Source organism: Callithrix jacchus, chromosome 3 (genome assembly GCF_049354715.1).
Source record: "Callithrix jacchus isolate 240 chromosome 3, calJac240_pri, whole genome shotgun sequence".
NCBI lineage: Eukaryota > Metazoa > Chordata > Mammalia > Primates > Cebidae > Callithrix > Callithrix jacchus.
The window spans coordinates 125,920,800-125,933,754 of NC_133504.1; the positions used below are offsets into that span (position 1 = coordinate 125,920,800).

General features: G+C 36.3%; 1 protein-coding gene across 1 annotated transcript in view; it reads right to left on the reverse strand.

Annotated features, from left to right (window-relative positions):
* Positions 1-3,690: 3,690 nt before the first annotated feature.
* Positions 3,691-12,955, reverse strand: part of NPFFR2 (neuropeptide FF receptor 2) — a 99,383-nt gene continuing 90,118 nt past the window's right edge. Inside the window, exons 3-4 of the mRNA XM_054253292.2 lie at positions 11,869-11,968; positions 3,691-7,291 (exon numbers count right to left, since the gene is read on the reverse strand). Coding sequence (XP_054109267.1) covers positions 6,457-7,291; positions 11,869-11,968 — 935 coding nt within the window. The 3' untranslated portion in view covers positions 3,691-6,456. The remainder of the gene's footprint in view (positions 7,292-11,868; positions 11,969-12,955) is intronic.

Genomic DNA, 12,955 nt, shown 5'->3' on the forward strand with positions numbered 1-12,955 from the left:
TGCTCTTTAGCAATCAGAAGCAAGTAATGTGGGTTCCTAAAAAAAGTCTACACTAAACTAGACTGATGCCATCAGGTACAACTTTATGCGAGAGAAATAATCATCTATCTTCTTTAAGCCACTTTAAAAAAACGATTTCAAAGCTAAGGTCTTTCCCCTCATATTTATATGCATTCATGTGCACATAGGCACATGTTGAATAAGGGAAAACGTGGCTAACTCTCTCCTAGTCAAAGATTAATATCTTAAATTAGTGAGTGTGTTTACAAGTTGTTAAGAAAAATAAAGGGAGATGTGGGCAAAACCTGTGAAGAGGGAGCTGACTGAGGAGGAAATGCAAATGAATACAAGTGAAGACAAATGAATACAAATGAATCAAGTTAAATATAGATTCATTTTTAATGTTCAGTTGTTTAGCAATACACATGGGGATACAAGTTGTTTCTTATCAAATTGTCAAAACAAATAGTTTTGTGGAATGTGTAGTATTTGAGAGGGAGTGAACAAAGTTTTACATCACTAAGTGAGGTATTAAATGTTAAAAATCTTTTAAAGAGATATTTGACAATCTGCATTAAACATTAAGAAATGTACATGCATTTTGGCCAAGCAATTGCATTTCTTGAAAGTGTGGTCTAAGATGATTATAAATGTGCCCAATATTTTACAAAGTGTAAATAACTGTATCATTTTATAAAATTTAAGAAATAATTTACATTTCCAGGTTCAGGGAAGAAATTTAATACATAATGAAAGTGGAGTGAAAATAAACAAAATATTTTGATGACTATCAAACAACATAAAACATGTCCTTGATCCACTAAGTACACAGAAAGGTACTAAAGTCTATGCCCCAGAATCATAGTGTAAGAAAGCATGTACCCATGCCCCCAAATGACAGCAATAATAATTATCAATTACAGGAGAATAAACACTTAATTTTGTCTGCTTTTGTATGTTATTTAATGTTTCTATTATGTTCTGAGTGATATCAACATGTAAAAATAAAATATATTCATACATAAATTTAATGAAAATTAAAAACTGAAAAATATTTACAACCAGTTAATTAATTGGCTCAAATATTTATCATGTGTCCATTATGAGCCAAGCAGTCTCTTAGACACTGAATGATACAATGATGAACAAGACGAAAATCCTTGCCCTTATGGATTTTGCTTCTTGGTAGGGGATATAGATATTAAACAAGTAATTAAATTAATTTTGAAGATAATTGCACATAATTAGAAGTGATATGCAGGAAATAGGCAAGGGTCAGGTGGAGTTTCAGTTGAACACTGAAGGCTAAGAGGGAGCCAGTGTGTGAAGGGAAATGAGGAGGACATTCCTGGCAGGAAGAACACAGGTGCAGAACACAAAAGCAGAAAAGGGCTTGACAATGTCAGAGAAAGAGACAGTCTGTGTGAATGATGAGTGTTGAGTTCAAGATGAGGTTAAGAGGTAGGCAAGCACAGAAAAAGTAAATGTATGTAAGCCTTAGAGTTTGTTTTTTTCCTAATTTGAAAGGAAACTATTGATGGCTTTGAAATGAGAAAGCGACATCTAATTTGTATTTTAGAAAGATTGTTCTGCCTGTCACTGAAGGTGCTATACCTCAAATACAAAAAAGTGCATAGCAATGAATAAAAATACAAAAGGAAACAAAAAATACACTAAGAAATGGTCAAAGAATAGGAAGAGGAAGAAATATAAATTAGTAAGATACAGAGCAATGTTCAACTACACTAGTAATCGAAGCAACAAATTAAATGATTTTTCACATATTTAAGTAGCAAAATTAAAGAAAATGTGTTAAAAATATTGTGAGATGATCAACCACAAAACTGGAATTTTATTTTAATATTTAGAAAAATAGCAGGGCACATATTTAACCTATTATAGAAATGCTCTTCCTAGTAATTTTGCTGCTAGAAATCTACCTTTAGGAAATAATCACTATTGGCAAAAGTTTATGTACAGGTGCTGATGTAAGTGCTAGCTGAAATATGTGTTTTCAGTAGTTTTTTTTTCTTCTTCTTGCTAGAGGGATTATGTGTAATCTTTGTACTATTCTGTGTTTCTCACAAATTCTATAAGTATCCCAGGTGTTATTTTACAATCAGAAAAATGGTGATTGAAGAAGTGGTTACAAAGTAGTCCAAATAAGTTCATCATAGCCCATGGGTGATATGATATAGAAGGAAAAAATAAAGTTTTGGAATTTGTTCTGAGTTACAAACCCATTTGTACCACTTTCAAGCTTTATAACTTTGGATAAACCAGCTTCTCTTAGACTTGGTACTCTCATCTGTAAAATGGGAACAATACATACCTTGGATTGCTCTAGTGAGGGTTAGGAAACATATCAAATATAACCTAGCATGGGATTGAGACTATTAGAACTACTACTCCTATTAATACTTTTCACTGTCAAAGAAACAGCAACAATCATTTAGCCTTTGCTAAGTTATAGTTTCTCTGCTTTTTATCATACAAATGTCCCCCCATCATTCAATACTCACATCAAGCCAGGAGAAAGGAACTACTATTATTCCCGTATCACACATAAAAAAATTCAGGCATAGAAAATTTTCCTGTACAAAGCACCAAACTATTAGGTAGCAAATCATGTATGACTACATAATCTATATTTTAGTGGCTATGCATGTTCAAGACATTTTAGCTTTCTTTATCTCTTATTTTGTTGTTTCTATTTATAGAAAAGCTCTTTGTCTGTAACAGGTGTACTAGAATCTGTATGCAGAATTCTACTTGTTCAGAATTAGACATTCCTCTTCAGCAACATGACAGATGATTTTTGCCTGTGGCAATTATCTAACAATATGTATCCACTGCCTATTACTGTGATCCACACGAGGGGATCTAAAGATGAGTAAAGCCTAATTCATAATGCCCTTGAGAAATTTATATTCTAGTTGCAAGCACAAGACAAAACAATTACAAGTGAAGTTGTCATATATAAGAGGTACATAGGACTTAGAAAAGGTAGTAACTATTTCTGCTGTAAGAATGCAGACTTTCTGAGAGAGGTGGCTTTTGAACAGATCTTGGGTAAAAGGTAGACAGTCAAATAAGGGAGTAAAGCAGTGAATAAGTAATAAACGAGAAAGAAACCAGAACAATATAGGTTGACCATTTCTGACTTGAGTTTTGAAAACAATTTGTGTCAGAGGTATAACCAGGAGATGAGGGCCGGCCATGGTGGGCTGTGGGAATACATATCTTTTAAGAGTCAGACAGCCTATTATGAAAGAGAGAGCTATTACTAAAAATATAATAGATTGGCTGGGCACGGTGGCTCAAGCCTGTAATCCCAGCACTTTGGGAGGCCGAGACGGGTGGATCACGAGGTCAAGAGATCGAGACCATTCTGGTCAACATGGTGAAACCCCGTCTCTATTAAAAATACAAAAAAATAGCTGGGCACGGTGGCGCGTGCCTGTAATCCCAGCTACTCGGGAGGCTGAGGCAGGTGAATTGCCTGAACCCAGGAGGCGGAGGTTGCGGTGAGCCGAGATCGCGCCATTGCACTCCAGCCTGGGTAACAAGAGTGAAACTCCGTCACACACACACACACACACTATATATATATATATATATATATATATATATATATATATATATATATATATATAAAATAGATTCACTCCCAGAGACTGACTTATATTTGTCAAACTATTTATTAATGAAAGAAAGCAAATTAGTCCTCCACTTCTGGAAAATGCCTTTGCCAACTGTAGAAATAACTAAAAGATGCAAGTCTGAATGTCAGGATAAGATACAGTAAGGAAAGTTTTGCAACCATTAGGGAAGAGGTAACAGGAGATAGAAGGTGATAAAAGCAGACAGATGAATGGTAGGACATGATATTTAGTTATAATGAGTTTCAAGTGCTGGTAGAATGTGTATCCATACGAGGAGGCTCATAAGAAAGTGATAGTCAATATCAAAACAATCTTCTATGCCTGAGTACACTGATTGTAAATAATATTTCAGTAAATCAAGGTAAAAGAATATATGATCAAATTCTATACCTACAACTTTTAAGAGCTGCCCTTCATTGCTGGAAATAATACTTGTATATTCAAATAACACATAGTTTAATTCAAATGAAAATTGGCTGGGTGTGGTGGCTCACACCTGCAATCCCAGCACTTTGGGAGGCCGAGGCACGTGGATCACCTGAGGTCAGGAGTTCAAGACCAGCCTGACCAACATGGTGAAACCCCATCTTTATTAAAAATATACAAAAATTAGCCAGGTGCAGTGGTGCACACCTGTAATCCCAGCTATTTGGGAAGCTGATGCAGGAGAATCACTTGAACCTGGGAGGCAGAGGTTGCAATGAGCTGACATCCCACCACTGCACTCCAGCCTTGGAAACAGAGTGAGACTCTGTCAAAACAAAATAAAACAACAACAACAACAACAACAACAACAACAACAAAAACCTAACAATTATTTCTCAAAAGACTAGAATGTTGAAAAGTTGTCTTATTCCATTTCGTTTTGTTATAATGGAATTCTGAGGCTTTGTATTTACAAAGAAAAGAGGTTTATTTGGCTCACAGCTGTGGTGACTGGAAAGTTTAATAGCATGGCATTGGCATCTGCTTGGCTTCTTGTGAGAGTCATGTCCTATGTTACAACATGGCAGAGAAGCAGAAAAGTGAGCAGGCATGGTCCAAAGAGACACAAAACATGGGAAGAGCCTTGCTTTATAACAACCCACTTTTGCCATAATGAAGAGAACTCACTCCTGTGAAATGACATTAATCTATTAATGAGGGTGGTGCCCCATAATCTGAACACCTCCCACTAGATTCCAACTCCCCACTCTGGCACATTGGGAGTCAAATTTTGGCATGAGTTTTGGTGGAGACAAACCACGTCCAACCCATAGCAAATGCTTTTAGTTTGAACCACAAGAATGACTGAAAGAAATATAATAGCTTCACTTCCAGAAATTATATTTGCCGAACTGTTTTGTTATAATTTCCAATTTTCTAGGGACTTACATCACCCTAAAATAAAAGCTAACATTGACGACTATCATCATTAGATAATTCTAACAGCTGAGTCCAGGGGTTGTCCATTATTTTTTAAACAATAATACTAATTTACTAAACCCAGGGTGCTGGATTTAAATGTGCTCTGTGGAAAATTTGAAATAATTGTTCTTGCTCTCTATGTGAGAGTTTTATGATTATTGTTAAACATCTATGATTAAACACTTCAAAGAAGAGGTGCCGTTTTCCTGCTAACTGCTGTGTTATTAAAGGGTTTGTTTCTTTACATCAGAGATTCTGTTAGAAAAAGGCATTGAGTTGGAGTCCTCATTCAGCTCTGTAACTAATGCGTTTTCAGCTAGGGCATCAACTTCACTTACGAAAATATGAAAAAGCCAACAAAACTCCTTTGTACTCTTTTTAAAAGGACTAGCACAGTGGCTCATGCCTGTAATCCCAGCACTTTGGGAGGCCAAGGCAGGTAGATCATGAGGTCAGGAGTTGGAGACCAGCTTGAACAAGGTGAAACCTCATCTCTACTAAAAATATAAGAATTAGTCAGGTGTGGTGGTGTGCACCTGTAATCCCATTTACTCAGTGGGGCTGAGGCAGGAGAGAACAGCTTGAACCGGGAAGCAGGGGTTGCAGTGAGCCAAGATCACACCACTGCACTCCAGCCTGGGCAACAGAGTGAGAATCCATCTCAAAAAAAAAAAAATCAGCTTTTAAATATAAAGAAATATGTGTTCCTTTATTTGCTACTACAGTTCCAACACACAGGAAGTGAGGTCCTCTGCAATATAATTACCCGTGGACCTATAATATCTTGCCTTTGTAGATTAACTGAAATGAAGTAATGGAGATGAGAAAATCAGTAGCAAAGAATTTCATGTGATTGAATATATTTCTTAGAAAACTAAGTACATTTTAAAAACATAAGCAGATTAATAATCCTGTAGTCTAAAATTTTATTAATTTTTGAATTAATTAAAATGATTTTGAATCCAAAATCAAAGGAGAAATTAATAAAATATAGTTTCATGCAAAGCATTGCTCGTCATCACCATTTGGGTGAAATACACACACATACACACACATGCACACACACACACAGACACACACACATGTGGGGTTGATTTGACCCATACACAAATGGTTAAGTTGGGAAAGATGATGCTTTGTAGACTGTTATCTAGAAATGTGTTTATTCATGCAAACATGTATGAGTCACCGTAAGTATTTTTATAAAGCATAAGATTGTTTATGATCTTATGACCATTTTTGTTAATTTTTTTTGGCAGAGAGGGCTTTCAGTAAATGTTTCACTTAGAACATTCTCTGACAAACTTTAAGCACAAAGCCACAAAAAGCAATGGTATTTAAATATCTAATACACAGTAGAGTTAGGACTATCACAATAGCTCTTTTAAATCTCACTGCTGTTGGTAGCTTCTTTTAGTTTTTCCATCACTAATTCCTGTTGGGGTTTTTCAGCACTTTTCCTATAAAGCAAGTTTTCCCCGTGTGGGTTTTGAAATGTAGATTCCTGGATAAGCAGATTAGATGTGTTTATGCTCACATGGCTTTTAGCTTTTAGGGCATAGGCTTCCTTAGGCTTTGCTCTTTTTTGGCAGAGCTGGAGGTGGAAAGCTTCTTGGAAACCACGGCGGAAATTCTCATTGAAGAAACCATAAATGATGGGGTTGACACTGCTGTTGCCAAATGCCAGCCAGTGTGCAAAAGGGTAGATGTAGATGTTAATGATCTGCAGTTCATTTGGAGAAAGGTCAGCATAGTCTGAGAGCATCATTAGAGTCCACAGGGGCAGCCATGAGAGAATGAAAAGCAGGGCCACAATCAGAAGCATCTTAATGACCTTCCGTTTCTTCTTGGACACCATGTGCCACTGCTCTTGGTTCTGCTTGGCTGTCTGGGGAACTGCAGTCCTGAAGAGTGAAATCCCAATCCTTCCATACATGACCACAATGAGGGACAGGGGAGCCAGGTAGATGTTGGCAAACAGCACCGTGGTGTAGATCTTCCTCATTTCCTGATTGGGCCAGTCCTCCCGGCACCAGTAGACCGGACTGGTTTTATTCTGGGAGTTGAGTCTCACTCGGTAATATTTTTCTTCTTGCACATGTAACATTACTGCAGATGGAGACATAATGGTGATGGCTAGGACCCAGATGATCATAATAATGACAAAGGCTGTCTTGATAGTGAGTTTTGGTTTAAAAGGGTAGACCACACACCGGAACCTGCAATGAAGACAAATATAAATGAGTCACTGCTTTATAACTTCTGACCAAGTCATACACAACATTTATCTATGTAATCACAGGCCTCTCACCTCACAGTCCCCTTAAAAATATAGAAAGTTACCATTTATTGTAGAAAGGCATGCATTGTCATTTTCTGTATTTGATATATGAGATCAATTTTAACTCAGAATTTGGACAAATGAAGTATAGCAGACACTATTAATAATAAAAGGTAATAACATGAATTCTTAAAACCGATTCAGACTCTGTTTCATTGATTTGCATGGACAGTCTTCGTTCTTTCTTTCTTTTTCTTCTTTCTTTCTTTCTCTCTCTTTCTTTTCACTGATTTGCATGGACTGTCTCCTTTCTTTCTTTTCCTTCCTTCCTTCCTTCCTTCCTTCCTTCCTTCCTTCCTTCCTTCCTTCCTTCCTTCCTCCCTCCCTCCCTCCCTCCCTCTCTCCCTCCCTCTCTCTCTCTCTCTCTCTCTCTCTCTCTCTCTCTCTCTCTCTCTCTCTCTCTCTCTCTTTTCTTTCAACACAAGTAGTTTGGTTTCAGAGCTCAAACTCAACCTCTACAGTGCGCTCATTAGATGGGTAGCTCTGTTGGGCTGTGGTAGACTGTTATTCAGTAGCAATCATTGAACCATTTATCCCTCAGGCTCTTGTGTGGTCCCCTATGCATAATCTGTGTAACTTGCTTTAGCCAATAGGATATTAGCAAACATGATGCAAGCAGAAGATTTTTATGCACTTGCATGTAGGGGAAGGTCCTTTTGGAAAGCTTCCTCTTAAAATCCAGGCTTCAAGTTCCAAGAAGCTTGAAATAAATGAAAGGCATATGGAGAAAGATGCTGGGGGTTAAGAGGCTGGCTATTTCGGATATTACAGCCCAGCTCAGCTCCCAGGGTAATGCTGCAACATGAGTGATTCCAGCTATAACACATGGAGCACAAGGGTGAACACAGAGGTGTCCAGTTAACCCACAAAATCATGAGATGTAATAAACGAATATTGTTTGAAGCCACTAAGTGTTTTGGTGATTTACCATACAGCTGTAAAAATCTGAGAGAATTCATTATGAGTTCTAATTATGAGCCTTCCTAACATTCTATGTCCTCTGGTGAGCGCAAAAATTCAGCAGCACTGTGTAGAGTAAGCCTGAGTCATTTTACCATGATTTTGACATTGTGAATTTTTGTTATTGTTATTATTGAAGTTCATTATGTTAATCATAAGATAATCATACTAAATGCAACTGTGTAACATTTTATATTTTTTCAACGTACCCATTACCTATTTAATCTTCTTTGATTTTTATAACTCTATAAAACTGAAATGGTATGAAAATTGTTATATTCTAGATCTGTAGATGAGAAAATGTAGATCTTTAAGTGGATGAGCAGCCAAATTAACTTATCTAACTTATTTTCATAGAATGACTGGTTAGTTTGGGTTTTCACTGCTCTGTTGTCATTCTTTACAACTCCTTCATGCATAAGATCTTCTCTTCACCTCCAAGTGTTCTTCCAGTCTTCTAATCCATGTATCCTCCCATTCACCTACCCTGAAATTATGGGTAATTTCATAGGCACAGGTTTATGTATTTTGCTCTTTTTGCATACCAACTAACAGGGTTTTGGATGTTGTTATTTCATTTGTTTATTAAATATATAAGCACATATATTGATATATGAGATAAACCCAAAATTTGAATAAATGACGTAAAGCAGACACTCTTAGCAATAAAAATGAACAAATATAAAAGTAAATATATACATCTGTACATATATGTATGTATATATTTGTTCTTATAACAAATATATGTACTTACATATTTGTTTGATAAATGTACATATATGTGTATATATGCTTATATATTGTTATACATGCTTATATAAGTGTTTGTATTTATTTTCAGGGAGGCAAGGATGAACAAGAAAGAGAATAGTCACTGCTGAGAAATAGTCAATGGAAATATTAAAAATATTAAAAACTATAATAATTACTAAAATTGTGCTAAAATGTTTGGGTTTTATTTAACAATAGGGATTCATGGAAGAATTTACATGATGAAGGGCAGGATCATCTTTACAATTTAAGAAGATTATTTGGCTGCTATGCGAAAAAAATAAATTGGAGGCTAGCTTCCTGAAACCCTAACGCCAGTTAGAAAACTGTCTCAGTATTCCAAGTGACAAGTAACAGTGGCCTGGCTCAGAACTAGTTAGCACTCAGAAATAATTGGACTTGGAGAGTGACAGCAAAGAAGTTGAAGACAGAAACTCATTTCAATTTGTTTGAATTGAGTGAGTGATCCTATCATTCATTGATTTGGGGAGCATGAGAGGAAGAGCTGCCTTTTATTTTGTTTGTGTGTGGGTTGGGGCTCGGAATAAGTAGTTCAGTTCTGGACATGTTTAACTTATGATGCCTTTTGTTGAACGTGAAGGTGAAGTTGTACAGTAGGTGCTTTTGAATGTAATTGTAAAATTCAGGCAAAGGATTGAGTCAGGAGAAATTGGCTTGTGAGGTTTTTAGTTTGGCTTCCTGCAAAAGCTAGCCCTGAAAAAATGGTATTTACTACAAGTTCAAGGAATAAAGATGTGGTAGTTTTAAGACATGTCCAAGTTCTTAAACATTGCTTCCAAATTCTATTCCCTTCTGCTTTATGAAGGATTAATGACTCAATATCATGAATAGAATGCAACAGAAATGATACCGCATCATGTTTCTTGCTGGTACTCTCTTTTGGGATACAGACTTTCAGAGCCCTGAACTGACACATAAGAAGTCCAGGTGCCTTAAAGGAGCCTTGCTGGAGAGCCCATTTGGAGAGACCAATAGAGACAGAACTCTCTTAGCCCCCACATGCTCAAGTCTCTCTAGACTAGGTACCAACATGAGAGTGGAAGAAGCTTCAGCCCTAACCTTGAAGCTGCTCCAACTGACACCAAGTAGAACAGAGACAAGCTGTACTTACTAAATCTGTACCTATCATAGGTTCATGACATAATAAATATTGCTGTCATTTTAACTCACTAAGTGGTTTGATCTGAGTGTGGTTCATTACATATATCAATAGTTAACTGAAAGTACAGAGAAGTAATTTATTAATGGAAAGGTAAGTAGCAAGGGATGTGAATCAAACCATTCATTGCAGAATTATGCAACCCAAGGGGAGAGAAAGCTGAGTACATCAACTCTCATGATATTTTAGTCGAGAGCTAATTCTGGGGGTATTATCTGTCATTTCTTGTCTGTTTTGCTTAAGAACTGAGACTTTGCACAATTTGGATTTGAGATGCAGAGATGAAGACATTGGCAGTTCGATGTAAGACAGAACCCACTGAAAGGTGTAAGAGATTTGCCAGAGCACTGAGGGTCTCTGCTACAAAAGTGTGATGGCTAATGAATCTATCAACTTGACTGGGCCAATGGGCACCCAGATTGAATCTTATTTCTGGATGTGCCTATGAAAGTGTTTCTGGATAAGATTAGCATCTTATCACTGGACTCGGTAAAATGGATTGCCCTCCCAGTGTGTGTAGGCATCATCCAGTCCTTTGAGGGCCTGAACAGAATAAGAAGTGGAGGAAGGAAGAATTTGCCCCCTTCTTTCCTGCCTCATTGCGTGAGCTAGGACATCTTATATATCAACTTCTCCTGCCCTCAGAATGCAATTTACACAAATGGCCAATTGTAAATTGGCTCTCCCTAGTTCTCAGGCTTTTGGACTTGGACTGAATAATATCACGGGCTTTCCTAGGTTTCCAGTTTACAGGCAGCATTATGGGATTTCTCAGTTTTCATAATTATGTGAGCCAGTTTCTCATAATAAATCTCTCTGTGGATGAATGTACCACTTCACTTTCCTTGTTCCAGCTGAACTACCTCTCTGCACTTCTGGACAAGTGCTTTCTATTTCAATGCCATAAGCATATACTTGTCTTAAGGGATGGCCTTTTCCCAATTTCTTCTAAGTGTAAATTTCTGACTCCCCAAGGAATCAGAAAGTCTCACCTATTTTGTGAATCCATTGCACCTGGTCCTAACAGGTATAATTGTTTATTGTCTCTTTTGCATAGCTGGTCCCCTATTAGAAAGCATAATTTGTAAGTATTTGTCAATAACTGCATCTGCTCCACCAGATTGTAGCCTTCCTGAGGTAGCACTTCTATTTGTTTTAAATGTTACACAACCCAGCCCAGTACCTGGCACATCATAAATGCTCAACATGTGTAAGGAATGAATGAATGAATGATTTTCAATCTTAAAATCTAGATAAAATTTCAATTTATTTCAGCACATTTGCATTTCTCCTGTTAGAACATTCTAGACTGTAGTGTGAAAAATAGAAAAATTTTACCATCTTCAATTATTTAAAGTATGAAAAACTCAATAGTTTTATTTTATCATTACTGAAACTTTAGTAGGTATATTGCTCTTAAAGAGGTAGATATACTGAATACAATTTGAAAAGATAAGTCCAAATTTAGTAGGTTATATATTTTTCTGGTATATTAGTTCCAGACATGCCCATTTTTCTGGATTCAGAGTTTGGTGCAGACTTACCTATCTATAGCTATTGCAACTAATGTAAAGACTGAAGCTGCCACAGATATTCCCTGGACCAATCCACTGATCTTGCACATTGTGTTTCCAAATGGCCATCCTGAAAGGAAAATGAAATAGTCTTTCAAAAGATCATATTTTAAAAATCTCACTGAAGATAAAAACATAAAGGTGTGGAATCAAGACGAGTGCAACTGTTTTCTACATGATAGGTAGAGAACAATCAATGTTTGTTAGTATTTTCCCTAATAGCTCCAGAGCTCTGTTTTTCAGTATACTTACAACAAGGTCAAAACTTACACGGTAGTTATCACATTCTAGGCACTACCTACCAGTGGTCTATGTCTATTAACATATCTAATCCTCACAACAAGCTTTTGAAGCCTCTGTTATATTCCTCACAATATAGATGAGGTAACAAATAAATAAATATCACATACTTTGCCACAGCTAGTTAGAAGCCTTTTAAGGATTTGAACCTGAGCCGTAAGACTCCAGAGTCTAAACCATTGACTCTGATGCAATAATGCCCTTTAAATGAATAAACAGAATGTCAGTTTTCTAGTTTGGAAAGGCACCCTATAAATTATAAGGAGTCAGGAGTTACATACAGAATAAACTATATTTATATAGAATGAAATGAGAGAATTTACCCCAGAGGTACATCCAGAATAAAGAGCACTTTGTATGAATAAAAATAGTCTATTTGAATTACTTTCCTACTAAACCTTAGCTACCGTAAATTTATAAAAAATTATTAAAATTATTGTAGTAGTTTGATATTCTAAACACTCATCTGCTATTACAGAAAAGTAACAAGATTTTTCTCCTAGCAAATATTCTCATTTCCCAAAAGATGAATATTATGCATTTCTCTGAGTTTTAAAATTTTTTTAAATTTTTTCTGCAATTTATTTTCCAAAAAATAAAATTCTTACTCATAAAGTATCTTTAAATAACTTAAACAATTCAAATATATCTTTCATAAATCACCTATCCAGATTATATTAAAATAAGTGCTTGAGTGACTCTGGTGAGTAGAAACCAAAAGGGAATATCTTTTTCAGTCCTAAAATGTGTTAGCTTA